The 16,971-nt window shown below is 36.0% G+C and overlaps 1 protein-coding gene across 2 annotated transcripts in view; it reads left to right on the top strand.

The window, feature by feature from the left end:
* Positions 1-16,971, top strand: part of gpc6a (glypican 6a) — a 253,197-nt gene that overhangs the window by 189,317 nt on the left and 46,909 nt on the right. The window contains exons 5-7 of one of the 2 annotated variants that reach the window (XM_052127090.1): positions 2,321-2,451; positions 7,954-8,097; positions 9,182-9,211. In XM_052127090.1, the coding sequence (XP_051983050.1) occupies positions 2,321-2,451; positions 7,954-8,097; positions 9,182-9,211 (305 nt within the window). The remainder of the gene's footprint in view (positions 1-2,320; positions 2,452-7,953; positions 8,098-9,181; positions 9,212-16,971) is intronic. The other variant, XM_052127091.1, reaches the window with a different exon arrangement.

Below are 16,971 nucleotides of genomic sequence, written 5' to 3'. Positions count from 1 at the left end.
AACAAGGCTTTGCTGGGATCCATGTCTGAAAACCACGGTAAAATAAAAATATTATTATATATATGTATATGTATATGTATATGTATATTATTATTATTATTATTATTATTATTATTATTATTATAGGTATTGACATGACAGAAAAAAAAAAAATATATATATATATAAATAAATACAAATGTTTTTTTACCATGGCATAATTTACATTTATTCATTTGGCAGACGCTTTTATCCAAAGCGATTTACAAAAGAGGAAAAACATCAGCGAATCATCTTAGGGAGACAGTGGTACGAAAAGTGCCATATTACAAAGTTTCACTATCATCATAATAATATACAAAACAGATTTAAGTGCAACAAGAAATGTAAATAATAATTTATTTATTTATTTATTTATTTTTAGTGACCGGTTAAGTGCTTTTAGAAAAGATGTGGTTTTAGCCATTTTTTGAAGATAGAGAGCGAGTTAGCTTCCCGGATTGAGTTGGGAAGGTCATTCCACCACCGTGGTATGATGAAACTGAAAGTCCGGGAAAGTGTTTTGGTGCCTCTTTGTTTTGGTACGACAAGGCGACGTTCCTTAGCAGACCGCAGGCTTCTGGTGGGAACGTAGCTCTGCATAAATGTTTTTAGGTATGCTGGAGCAGACCCAGTGACTGTTTTGTATGCCAGCATCAGAGCCTTGAATTTAGTATTGAATTTAGTACGTGCATCAACCGGCAGCCAGTGGAGAGAGACAAAGAGTGATGTAACGTGCTCTCTTAGGTTCATTAAAGACCAGACGTGCTGCTGCATTCTGGATCATTTGGAGAGGTCTAATAGCACATGCAGGAAGGCCTGCAATGAGAGCGTTACAGTAGTCCAGTCTAGTTATGACAAGGGACTGAACGAGCAGTTGTGGGGCATGTTCAGAGAGGAAGGGTCTTATCTTCCTGATACTGTAGAGTGTAAATCTACATGATCTTGGAGTCTTTGAAATGTGGTCTGTGAAATTTAGCTCATCATCAATGGTTACCCCTAGATTTCTGACCATTTTGGAAGGTGGAACTGTAGTTGGACCCAGCTGCACGGTGATGTTGTGTTCAACAGCAGGGTTGGCTGGAAAGACAAGGAGTTCGGTCTTGGCTGGGTTGAGTTGAAGGTGGTGTTCCTTCATCCAGGCTGAGATGTCTGCCAGACAGGCAGCGATTCGAGTTTTATTATAATAGTAATAAAACTAATAATAATTATAAAAAACATAGTATTATCATGTTATAATAATAAAAAAGTTTTGCTACGGTACATGTCCGGAAAATAAAAAAAACATGGCATTTCCATGGTATAGGAAAAATAAACATGGCTATGAAATGATCGATAAAATAAATAAATAAATAAATAAATAAATAAATGTGGTATTATTAAAATACATGTTTTTGCAATGGTAACTAAAAACATAGTGATACCATGTTTTGTTAGTGGAAGCTTCAATGTGTTCAAATGCAGACAATAGACAGCTTAATTAAAGCATATAATACTATATATACAGTATCTTGCATATATCTTGGCTTTTTCAAAGGTAATGTTTAGGGAAAAGTACAAATTACTGCCATGCCACCGTCTTTCACAACGTAAAACACTTTATGGCATTTGTTTAGCTATAAGGGAAGTTGTAGACAAATAAAACGTCTCCAGATTTCAAAATATGAGTGCAAGGAACAACCCAAAGGATAAAATCAATTCACTGACACTAATTGAATCACTACATTACTTGTTTTTATGCCTGTGTGACAGTCGTATATACAACTCAGTGGAGTTTAGAGGGAAAATATAAACTTTAATGTGTACTGATCCATGCCGTCTCAACGGCTTTCTGAAGGGTCTGATATTTACCATGTGAACATCTGTTGGACACTTCAAAAGTTTTACTGGTATGCTTGGGCATAATTAGATTAGTTTGAGGATTATAAATGTTTATTATCATCTGTAGATCTGAGATATTAAATATTTCGTTTTTCAATTAATGTGTTTGCATAACAACGGTCATCAAAGACAACATGAAATCACGATTGATTCAATTTACTTTCTTGAAACATGTTCCTGGTCTTGTTATGAGCCTTTTAGGTTCTTTGATGTTGACTTTAAAATACTGAAATAGTAAAATTCAAAACAACAAATGTTTAACTGCACAAACGGGAAATCTACTTATTATTGTTCTTTACTTGATTTTCCTCTGGATATAGAAAAGTGAGAGTGGTCTTTTCAGATCTGTGTGTTGTGTGTGTTTTGCAGGTATGATCATGTGTGTGAGTGCTTCACTGGTTCTTTTCTCATGTTGTGACAGATGCCATGCTGCTGGTCGCTGATAGACTGGAAGGCCCGTTTAATATCGAAGCCGTCGTGGAGCCAATCGATGTGAAGATCTCTGAAGCCATCATGACCATGCAGGACAACAGTATACAAGTTTCTTCCAAGGTATGTCTGCGCACACACACACACACACACACACACACACACACACACACACACACACACACACTTCATAGACACACACACACACACACACATGTTGTGTTTCCATGTTTTATGGGGACTTTCCATAGACATAATGGTTTTTATACTGTACAAACTTTATATTCTATCCCCTAAACCTAACCCTACCCCTAAACCTAACCCTCACAGAAAACTTTCTGCATTTTTACATTTTCAAAAAACATAATTTAGTATGATTTATAAGCTGTTTTCCTCATGGGGACCGACAAAATGTCCCCACAAGGTCAAACATTTCGGGTTTTACTATCCTTATGGGGACATTTGGTCCCCACAAAGTAATAAATACATGCTCACACACACACACACACACACACACACACACACACACACACACACACACACACACACACACACACTTCATAGACACACACACACACACACACACACTAATAAACAAACACACACTCATTGACACTCACACACACACTAATAAACACACACACACACACTCATAGACACACACACACACACACACTAATAAACAAACACACACTCATTGACACTCACACACACACTAATAAACACACACACACACACACTAATAAACAAACACACACTCATTGACACTCACACACACACTAATAAACACACACACACACACTCATAGACACACACACACTAATAAACAAACACACACTCATTGACACTCACACACACACTAATAAACACACACACACACACACTCATTGACCCTTCACACACACACTAATAAACACACACACACACACACACACACACTTCATAGACACACACACACACACACACACTAATAAACAAACTCACACTCTTTGACACTCACACACACACTAATAAACACACACACACACACACATAGACACACACACACACACTAATAAACAAACACACACTCATTGACACTCACACACACACTAATAAACACACACACACACACACTCATAGACACACACACACACACTAATAAACAAACACACACTCATTGACACTCACACACACTAATAAACACACACACACACACACACACACTTCATAGACACACACACACACACACACACACTAATAAACAAACACACACTCATTGACACTCACACACACACTAATAAACACACACACACACACACACACACACTTCATAGACACACACACACACACACACTAATAAACAAACACACACTCATTGACACTCACACACACACTAATAAACACACACACACACACTCATAGACACACACACACACACACACTAATAAACAAACACACACTCATTGACACTCACACACACACTAATAAACACACACACACACACACACTCATAGACACACACACACACACACACACTAATAAACAAACACACACTCATTGACACTCACACACACTAATAAACACACACACTCATAGACACACACACACTAATAAACAAACACACACACACTCATAGACACACACACACACACACACACACTAATAAACAAACACACACACACTAATAAACACACACACACACACTCATAGACACACACACACACACACTAATAAACACACACACACACACTCATAGACACACACACACACACACACACTAATAAACACACACACACACACTCATAAACAAACACACACTCATTGACACTCACACACACACTAATAAACACACACACACACACACACTTCATAGACACACACACACACACACACTCATAGACACACACACACACACACTAATAAACACACACACACACACACTCATAGACACACACACACACACACTAATAAACAAACACACACTCATTGACACTCACACACACACTAATAAACACACACACACACACACACTTCATAGACACACACACACACACACTAATAAACAAACACACACTCATTGACACTCACACACACACTAATAAACACACACACACACACACACACTTCATAGACACACACACACACACTAATAAACAAACACACACTCATTGACACTCACACACACACTAATAAACACACACACTCATAGACACACACACACACACACTAATAAACAAACACACACTCATTGACACTCACACACACACTAATAAACACACACACACACACACACACACACACACACACACACACACTCATAGACACACACACACACACACACACTAATAAACAAACACACACTCATTGACACTCACACACACTAATAAACACACACACACACACATAGACACACACACACACACACTAATAAACACACACACACACACTCATAGACACACACACACACACACACTAATAAACAAACACACACTCATTGACACTCACACACACTAATAAACACACACACACACACTCATAGACACACACACACACACTAATAAACAAACACACACTCATTGACACTCACACACACACTAATAAACACACACACACACACACACACTCATAGACACACACACACACTAATAAACAAACACACACTCATTGACAATCACACACACACTAATAAACACACACACACACACACACACTCATAGACACACACACACACACACTAATAAACACACACACACACTCATAGACACACACATACACTAATAAACACACACACACACTCATAGACACACACATACACTAATAAACACACACATACACTCATAGACACACACACACACACACTAATAAACACACACACACACTCATAGACACACACATACACTAATAAACACACACACACACTCATAGACACACACATACACTAATAAACACACACACACACTCATAGACACACACATACACTAATAAACACACACACACACTCATAGACACACATACACTAATAAACACACACATACACTCATAGATACTCACACACACACTAATAAACACACACACACACTCATAGACACACACACACACACACACACTAATAAACACACACACACACTCATAGACACACACACACACACACACTAATAAACACACACACATACACACTCATAGACACACACAATCATAGACACACACATACACTAATAAACACACACACATACACACACTCATAGACACACACACATACACTCATAGACACTCACACACACACTAATAAACACACACACACACACACTCATAGACACAAACACACACACACACACACACACTAATAAACACACACACATACACACTCTTAGACACACACAATCATAGACACACACATACACTAATAAACACACACACATACACTCATAGACACACACACATACACTAATAAACACACACATACACTCATAGACACTCACACACACACTAATAAACACACACACACACACACACTCATAGACACAAACACACACACACACACACACACTAATAAACACACACACATACACACTCTTAGACACACACACTCATAGACACACACACATACACTAATAAACACACACATACACTCATAGATACTCACACACACACTAATAAACACACACACACACACACACACACTCATAGACACACACACACACACACACACACACTAATAAACACACACACATACATACACACTCATAGACACACACAATCATAGACACACACATACACTAATAAACACACACACATACACACACTCATAGACACACACACATACACTAATAAACACACACATACACTCATAGACACTCACACACACACTAATAAACACACACACACTCATAGACACACACACATACACTCACAGACACTCACACACACACTAATAAACACACACACACACACACACACACACACACATAGACACACACACACTCATAGACACACACACATACACTCACAGACACTCACACACACACTAATAAACACACACACACACACACACACACACACACATAGACACACACACACTCATAGACACACACACACACTTACACAAATTTTGTTACATTTTTTGCTATATTAAAGTAAAAGTACCATAATAGAATTATTATTATTATTATTATTATTATAAATGATCTTAAATTAAAAGCAGTATTTCAAATTCCGGTGTGATTTAAAATACTTTACACTTTTTATATCAAATATGTTTTTTCATTGTCATATTATTGACATTTAGTTGTTTCAAATGAAAAGCAAAAAAAAGAAGCAATGATAAAAAGAAAGGAAGGAACGATAGGAGGAAAGAAAAGAAGTAAAAGGAAAAGAAGTAAAGGATGTAGGAAAAAGGAAATTCAATTAAAGTAAAAAGATCAGATATAAGGAAGGAAGTGAATAAAGAACAGAAGGAAAGGAAAGGATAAAGATTATAACTAAGAAAAAACTGAGAAAATGAAAGGGGGGGAAATGAAGGAAGAAAGGAAAAGATAAAAAGAAGGAAGGAACGAAGGAATGAACAAATGAAGAAGGGAAAGGAAAAATAATAGAAAGAAGGAAGAAAGAAAGGAGAAAAGCTAAGAGGGAAAATGGAAGGAAGAAAGGGAAAGCAAAAAGAATGGAAGGAAGAAAAGAAAAGAAAGAATGAATGAAGGTGGGAAGAAAGAAAGAAAGGAAAGAAGGAAGGAAGAAAGAAAGGAGAAAAGCTAAGAGGGAAAATGGAAGGAAGAAAGGGAAAGCAAAAAGAATGGAAGGAAGGAATGAAAAAGAACAGAATGATCCTTCCTTCCTGTTAATTTTTTCTTTTCCTTCCTTCATTCCATCCTTCCTTCTTTATATAGGTATGTAGTTAAGAAATGAATAAAGAACAAAATAAAGGAAAGGAATAAATAACTACAAAAAGGAAGTAATAAAGAACGAAAGGAAGAAAAGAAGGAATTTACATTTTAAAGCAGGACCTGACTGAATATTCACACAGAATCATGCAAATCAGCATGTACATGTCACCCAGAGACTCTGAACGGTAATCATAGTGACAGATAGAGCAACATCAGCGCACAGACATCCTTCTGCCATGAGAGCAAGCCATGACATTAAAATGTTCCATCACTGTCAGCTCACCCTGAACTCATTGCATCTACAGTACAAGACGTCAGAATGTGAACGCAAAGCATCCATATTTCTCTCACACAACACAATAGAATAAAAATAGTTTTAAAAGTTGTTGCCTCTCATTTGATCGGCATACGCAGAAATCCTATTGAAAACCCACATTGGTCCATTCCATTTGGAATACGCATCTCAATAATTCTCATACTTTTAAATTGCTCTTGATTTATTTGTTTATCTTTATACTGCTATAAGAAATCCATATGGGCTTGTAACAACATGAGGGTGATTAAATAAAAACAGAATTTGAATCTTTGGGTGAACTATCCCTTTAGGATATAGTGTTTGAAAAATGTGTCTCAAACTTTATACACTGAATAATTTAACAACTCGATGCGAACTATCTACAGCTTAATTTTCACCTTTTTTAAATAGCTTCTGTTTTTATACCCAAACCACACAATCCGATGCCTTCCGGTTTGGTAATTATAGGTATTCCAAGGATGCGGTCATCCCAAGCTAGCTGGAAGTGGACGGTCTACCCGCGGGATCTCGGATGTGTTCAACAGACGATTCAGACCGTACAGCCCTGAAGAGAGACCCACTACGGCAGCTGGCACCAGCCTGGACAGACTGGTAAGTGGGTGGCAGGGAGGGTGGTGCTGTTAAGGAGGGCACGAGTGGGCGGTAATGGCCTTTAGGGTTCAGACCCAGGACAAATCGGTGGGGGTCTTATTTTCTCAGGAATAAAATATTCCTGGAAAAAGTTTAGTAAAATGGATTCAATGAGATTTAAGTATATTTGTCTAATCGTTCCAAAGCAAATGTGACTTTGAAAATGAACAAACTGTGAATTGTAAAACTTTTCTTTAAGTAAACAAATAATTGAATTGACTAAACTTTAAATGTGCATACACATAATTCATTTAATACTATATTTCACATTGATTCTTGGGTTAGGGCTAGAATCAATAATCAGATAATAACAATTAGAATCAATTATAATAATAATAATTATATGCATATGGGATATGAATATGGAACCATTGTATTACCATGTGGTACCTTATATTTTTGTAAGGGACACAGAATGAGTAATCATGTAATTTAAAAATGTATAATAAAGTAAATAAATAAATAATAATAATCAATAATTTCTTGTTATGTATTATACATTATTATTATTATTAATACATGTATTCATATATTATTAGGTGTAGTAACTTACAATGAAGTCGTTTCTAAAAGTACTTGAGATACTTCACTAGAATTAAGTGTTCTGACTAATAAAACTTTACAAGAATACATGAAAATATGTTTATATAATTTGACTTAAAAGTAGAGCAAGATTGCATTTGAGCGTAATCATATTTTGGCCTCTGGCTAATTTATGGAATTCATTTCAGATGACTTTCCATCCATTTTGGGCAAATGACTTTTTTCATTCCATCATTGAATGAGTCTCAAGTTAACCCTCGAATTTCATTACGGAGATGCATGATGGTTAAATAAATGTTGATTTAGAAGGAAGCATTTGTCTGGAAAGGGATGCATTTATAGTTATTTTCCCGAAGGCCGAGGTGAATAAGATGGAATATCACAGCGATGCCATTCATCAAATGTAATCGTACATATTGCTTTCCTGTCTAATGCATATTTCTCATCGGATGCTTTCAATGAAATCCCTTTTTTTCTCTGTTTTTGTGCTTGTGCATCCCAGAGGATTGTTTGGAGAACAATGCAACACAGCGTAAGCCATCTAACACTTCTCTTACTTTACCTCTGTCATTTGTATTGTGGCTATCAGACTTCTCTCCATCTCTTCCTCCTCACACCTTCTTTCTCTCTACCACTGACTTTGTTTCCAGACTCATAATGCACTCTCTATTTGAGCCGGATGAGAATTAAGGAACTTGTTGACTTGGAGGGCTATTAAATGTCTGCTTCTGTAAAAGGTCTGGAGCAGGGCACCTTCTAATTAAAGCTAAATGTTGAATAAATGTATGATTTGTACTGAATTTTCTCATGCACTAGAGTATTCTACATTTGCACTCTCTGAAGTTCTGAGTACAGTTCCCTTTATAAATGGATATGGGTGATAGCATAGCGGAAAACTATCTGAAAATATCAGTCCCTGTAGTAGGATTAGTAGTTAGTAAGTCGCTTTGGGACAAAAAGTGTTTGCTAAATGACAAATAGCCAATGTAACTGGTAGTTGAAATTGCACATACTGAAATAAAGGCTTGAAAAGAATGGCCTTTGCTGGTCCCTCTGCCAGAGTTTCTAGTAAAAGAAAGGATGTGAAGTGGCAGCGAATTACCACGGCTGTCAACACAGCTCATTCGCAGCACTGTACAGTTACTGAGATGAACGAAAACGGTCTGGACTTAAAATTGTTGACTGATGAAGTGCAATATGAAGAGATGCCACGGACTGTAATCAAAAGCTGGAAAATGAAAAGGAATGAAAAACGCATTATATTGTATATGTGTTTCTCTCGCTGCTGCAAACACACCAAAACATATTTCTTTTCTCGTTTGTCCCATTCTGCTGTTTGAGTTAAACTGTGTCCTATAAACGTTAAGAACAGTGTTGACCGTTGCAAGTGAAACGGATTCTGCTTATTATCCAGACCCGCTCAAAGATCCTTTTAGTAATTGCCTATTAAACTCAGAACACCACTGGCCCATTCCAGACCATCTCAGACTTGCCTAATGGACTTTAACCTACGAGATTAAATTTGATAGCTGATCATATGTCTTTTGCTAACTTATGACGATCATTACCCAGTTTGCTTGTTTTCAGTTTATAGCAGTAATGAATCACAAACTGTTGAGTGTCTAACTCAAAGCCTCTAGCATCACCAACTGCCCAAATGCTCACACATGTTTATGCTAATAACTTTTGAGTCGTATGTGCTCAAATACAAATTTTCGAGACGAGTATGTCGTCATTTTCCATCTTGAAAATGTTCCCGCCATTTAAATTTTTGGGAAAAACCTACTTTTTTTATCTCCTAGACCGTTTGCAAGAAAATGTAATCAGATCATCTTCAGACCAGGCTGACAAAACGTAATAACGCTTAAACAAATTCGACGTACAGCACGGCAAATTGGACGTGAGGCTATATCTCCGCAACGGTTTAGTGTATTCACACCAAACCTGGTGTGTGTTATGACAACCATGACCTGAGGGTACCTGCACAGTTTTGGCACAGTGCCACATAGTGGTCACGAGATATGAAAAATGAATATTTTGGCATATAACTTCTGAAAGATTACACCTAAAATCACAAATCTGGATGCCGAGTCTAATGATACCAAATTTTTTTATGTAGGCAATTTTGAGCATTGCCCATTTTTAATTTTGTTGTAAAATGCTTTATTTTTCAAATGCATTGACATATCGTTACAAAACTCATTATGTGTTATTGGCACAATGCCCTGAATGTACTCAAAACGTTTTGTGACAGTTCCCCATTCTGTTCAAAAGTTATACCACATTTTATTAAAATACTAATAACTTTTGATTACTTTGTACTGTTGTCATGAGATCAGTCTTGGTAGATTCCGTGGGTCATGCCGTGGATAGCAATTATACCATGATCAATTGAACTTCCTGTCCGCCATTTTGAAATCATTAAAAACAAACTTTTTCGAACTCCTCCTAGAGCGTTTTTCAGATTTTAACCAAAATCGAATAAGACCACCTTCACGCCATGCCAACAAAAAATTATGGATTTTGTGTTGATAGACCAAATCGTTTTCATATAACACAACAATGAATTTGATGGCATGATGCCAGAATGGTTTTCAGGCTTTATCTCAGCAACACTTTGGCATATTGACACAAAACTTTACGTGTCATAAATTTGGTGACAGCGCCACCTGTTGGTCAAAAGTTATAAGCTTTTATGTCCCATTACAATTGATAATATTCATGGTTTTTCAACCATTTTGCCTAAAATCATGACCAGATTGGTTTAATTACTTCTTTTTTTTGCCATTGTTGTGCCTATTAATGAATGATTTACATTTACATTTATGCATTTGGCAGACACTTTTATCCAAAGCGACTTTCAGAGCCCTTATTATGGGGACAATCCCCCCGGAGAAACCTGGAGTTAAGTGCCTTGCACAAGGACACAATGGTGGTGGCAGTGGGGATCGAACCGACAACCTTCTGCTTAACAGTTTAGTGCTTTAGCCCACTACGCCACCACCACTCCATTTACTTTATTAATGGTTGATGTGCTTGGCCCCTACATTGCTGCTTACAGCTATATTTATTATTATTATATAATATTAATACATATTTAAGACTTTGTAAACAAATATTGCACAAGGGGAGTGACAATACCAACAGCAATAATAATAATAATAATAATAATAATAATAATAATAATAATAATAATATATTTTGTCATTTTAAATACTTTGTAAACAATTCACAGGTGTTGAATAATAATAATAAAAGATTTAAATAGACTTAAAACTTTTTTAAATGATATTAACAGAAGTTGAATAATAATAATATTAATAATACAATATATTTATACGTGTTTAAGACTTTGTAAACAAATATTACACAGGGGTTGAATGACAAACACAACAACAACACTAATAATATATTTACAAATGTTTACGACCTGTATTAACAAATATTGCACAGGGGATAAATAATAATAATACATATTTACAAATATATAAGGCTTTGTGACATTTATGACAACAATAATACTAATAAAAAAATACAAAAAATATATTATATATTGCAATGGATTTTAGTTCCAAAACAACAACAACAACTTAAACAGCTATAATGATAATAATAATAATAATAATAATAATATTTAAAAATGTTTAAAGTATTTTTAGTTTTGGTCCATTTTAGTCTTTGTCCACTTTCTATCCACAATGTTGTTTTTGCAGCACAACCATCCATATTATTATTATTATTATATATTTTTTATAAACCAAAGTGCCCTGTGTTTACAGTACATTGCATGTGATTGGATTTTAAAGTGCACATTGAATAGTTATCGCAAATAATCCTAATTAGATCAAATATTTGCGAGCAGTCTTTTATGTAATAATTACAACATGTCTGTATTTAACTTAAGTTCAAAGATGCACTGTCTGCATTCTGCTCTCATTGAAACACAGCACTGCAGCTCCGTTGATTCTTTCTGGGCGTCTTGCAACGTCTTGGGTCTTTCCTCTACACCTTATTTATTTTCATAATTGTGTACATGACTTGAGTTGTAAAAGAGTTTCTACTTCTTACCTTTGTGAACTGAAGTGTGTGGTAGGCTATAGTACAGGGTTTGAGATGGAACGGTTAAAGAAAGTGGGTCTACAGCAAAAGGATATTCTCCCTAAAATAAATATACAGTGCTTCTAATGAAATAATAATAATAATATTTTTTGACAGTGAGAAGATTTGAACAGTATCCTGTTGTGTTGTTTCTTTGTTCATTGTTCCTTAATGCTCACATCAGCTGACATTGTGTAAAATAAGATCGAATGTGGCTACAGAAAGCTGTGTAGCTTCAAGAAAGTTGCCGAAAGGAGCATTTTTCAAATGGTCTTGCTTCAAGACTGAGATTTTACATTGAACTGTAAGTGCCGAACAAATACAGTACCAAAATACTTTTTTCATTAAAAAAATGTCTTCAAAATCAAACACAATAATAATTTCAGAAAAAACACATTGCAGTCATCACAAACAATGTATAGCTCTTATTTCGAGCAAAATTGCATTAAAAATAAAGACAATTTAGACTAATTTTTTTCTACTAATTCTGGACCCACTTTATATTAGGCATCTTTAACTACTATGTACTTAAGCGTACTTATTATGTACATATGTGTTGTTGCATGTAATTACATTTAAAGTGTGCTTATTTTGGGAACACTTTGCAATGAGGTTTTATATGTTAACATGAACTAACAATAAACAATACACAACTACAGAAGTTATTGATCTTGGATTAATGTTCATTTCTACATGCACAAATATGTTTTTAACATATTCAAATTTGTACTGCATACTGTAGATCAACATTCGTAAATGTGTTATGAACTGAAATGAATGAACAATAAACGATAGTGTATTTATAGATTACAATTATTATTATTATTATTATATTATTGTTATTATTATTATTTTTGTGTTAGTTCATGAAAATGCAACATATAAAATCATATTGTAAAGCTTTACTTATATTATGTATCAAAAGTAGACAAACTCGGTTTTGGGATAAAAATCTGAAGTCTAAACTGATTTGGATAAGAGACTTGCAAAAGGCCTATTGTCTATGGAAGTTGTTATGAGAGCATTTGTGCAACTGAAAGCAGCTCGCTGTACAGTACGTGACCTAAGTATCTTAAGTATGATTAAGGAAATGAATTTACATTGGTTTTTATAGCTTATTGAAGTTTTAATGGAAGCACTTACCCTGAGACTTATAGACTTCCTCTTGGGATCCGAGTGAACGAGAGCGCCCGCACAAGCCATTTAAAGTAACGAGGCTTTTCAAGACACTAAACAGAGTCAGTGAGTTATAGTGCTTAAAGTACATGTGGATAACAAAAGCTTTTCATTGCTTTAGTCTTGAAGTAATGATTTATTCCTGACACTTTTTAACGGTTTTGTTTTAACAACCAGCATATGTTGTGTTTTGAAAGCTGCTCCAATAAGGATTTTTGACAAGCTTAACCAGAAAGATGTCCAGCATTACTAAAAGCATTACCAGATTTGCTCATGAACAATATGGCTCTGCTGGCCCACCAGATAGCATAACACCAAACCATCATAAACCAGCCTGGACCAGCATATGAAATGCAATCTCAATCCAACCCATACACAAGAAATAACACAACCAAGGACGGCTGTGGCTCAGGTGGTAGAGAGGGTTGTCCACCAATTGCAGGGTTGATGGTTCAATTCCCCATGCCCACACAACTCCACATGCCGAAGTGTCCTTGGGCAAGACACTGAACTCCAAGTTGCTCCAATTGTTAGGCTAGCACCTTGCATGGCAGCTCTACCGTCATTGGTGTGTGAATGAGACGCAGTATAAAGCGCTTTGAATACCGCTAAGGTTAAAATGTGCTATATAAGTGCAGACCATTTACCATTTAACAGAGATCTTGATAAACTCTCAATTGTTTCTCCAAGACTGCAATGAAATTAAATGGAGCCTCCTGCCATTCTCTGGAGAAAAACACCCTAGATATATCACAAATCTCCTCTAGAGTTTCAGAAGAGATCTCGACTATGTCTCAAACTGTGCTCAGGTTTGCCAACATTACAAAGTCTGCGATAAAATATCAGAGATCTAAGTATGAACCCAAACGTTTCCCTCCAAATCCTTCCAAGACCAAATGATCTGAGCTAAGTTATTGACGTTCAATTTACAGTGTACTGAAGCTTTATACAGTCTCATTGGTGTCTTTCTGTTTCTCCTAAAATAATTTTCTTTCTAGCTTAAGAGCTCGCTTGACTGATCATTTGACGTCCTAATGTCTTCTGACGAAGCGTAGGTTAGAAGATTATGTTTTTGCTGCGTATGCGCTTGTGGTTGCCCTGGCCGTTGATTTGTAAGATGTCATACAAGCTTTTTTCCCCAAACTAGCTACAAATCAGCTTGTATGGTCAACATTTTCACATCAATTGGTGAATTCTGAAATATCATCTTAAGTTAAGATTCAACACAGTTTTTTTGAACACTGATTGCTCCTAATTTGCATCCCTGGATCTCTGCATTGCACAAAATTACCATGTTTACTGAGATGCCAGTGTATCCAATGACAGCTGGGTTTGCATAAGTGCACAAATAAGGCCAAGAAGATCCAATTTTCACAACACAACACAGCCATTTGGCTCCTTAATGTTTCAGTTTAGGAGCCAATGGCTCCTAAATCATTTTAGTCTGGAGCCTTGTCTGCAGAGTTAAGTCAAAGTCATGAATCAGGACCAGAATACTGGGTGAATTATTTACCATCACTGAGTATTATTAAGGGAATATGTATTCCTAGAGTAACTGAGGGATTTTATGTTGGACTTGGCAAGAACAACTGGATTTGTGTTCTCATATAGGATGCCAGTGGCGCATTTTTTGCCTGTAAATACCAAGTGCAATTTTCCTGCGAAATAACGAAGGTGCTTTATGACCTCAACTCAAGCCAGAACTCTATGGGTCAGTGCCTCGAATAACATTCATAAAATCCTAAAATAGAAAAAACCCTACCGAACTTTCAAATATCTGTGCCAATGTAAGGGTGCTACACTAGTAATAATATGAAGGTGTCAATATTTCAGAATTCATAAGATTATCTCTCAGTCTTCAAAGGCTGAGTAGCAATATTATTCATTTTTATTTAAAGGTTTTACTAAATCCCTCAAATTAGTCTGTCTACTAAACAGTGTGTCCTGTGTACTGTGCATCAAGCGTAGTTCAAGAAGTTCAATCTAAGGGTTTTGATTATCTAAACTAGAGTTTTCAGACTTAGTTGAACCAAGGACCTCTTTCATGGCCCAGATCTACCAATCAGAGAGGACGCTATAACCATAGTAACGGAAATTGTGGCAGAAACTGTGCACTGCAAATGACGTAACAAATTTCGTCTCCCCTATCTATCACTATCAATCTACTTTTCAGTCCTGCGTTCTCAAATTTTTGTATATATTTGAATATTTATATAAACCTTTATATATCATAAACTGAAAGACAGTCACGTATATACTGCAATAATGTACTGCAAGATACTTTTTCTTAAGGCGCGAAATTTGATATTACGGCTAGTTTAGAGAGAATATAGCTTGAATTAAGTCCAACACTTGGTATTTTTTTTTATTTATTTGTTTTATATTGACATTTACAATTTATAATGGGGTAAAAAAAAAAAAAAAAAGGCCAATAGGGTTAGATAATAAACTTGGTTCAAGGTATATTCTTTCGCTTTCATTTCAGGCCGTTCATCATGCCAATATGAAAAAAATAAATAGTTAAAATAAGAAAATGGTGCATGATTGTATCAATTACTTTGATTATGGTCATTGTTACGCTTACGCTTACTTCTGCATTAGACATCCGTGAATTTGCACGTGATGAATTCGGATGAGTATATGCGAAGAACATTGTGCTGGACCATACGAAATAGCCAACTCGTAATTTATGTACGTATTTTCATGAGATTGGGTTGGTAATGCATATTTGATTAACACTACCCCCTAACCCCAACCCTGAACCTATTGTCAATAGAGTAGAAATGTAATTTCAGATCGAAAATGCAACATCCAAATCGCGCTCACCATTGTTTATTTCAATGTGGTTACTTTCTGGTTACTACCGGTGTCTCTATTAGTGCTAGAGGTAAATGTGAACATGTTAGAATTGATGCAAATAATGTCTGATGAGGGTTGGTGCTTGGTAGTAATTAGGCAGAATGGGGTCATTTTCAGTTGAGGTGGTTTGGGCATCTGGTAAGAATGTCCCCTGGCCAC

Source organism: Xyrauchen texanus, chromosome 5 (genome assembly GCF_025860055.1).
Source record: "Xyrauchen texanus isolate HMW12.3.18 chromosome 5, RBS_HiC_50CHRs, whole genome shotgun sequence".
In the NCBI taxonomy this organism is placed as follows: domain Eukaryota; kingdom Metazoa; phylum Chordata; class Actinopteri; order Cypriniformes; family Catostomidae; genus Xyrauchen; species Xyrauchen texanus.
Note: the sequence above shows the minus strand (reverse complement) of the source record. Positions and strands in the feature narration are given on the sequence as shown.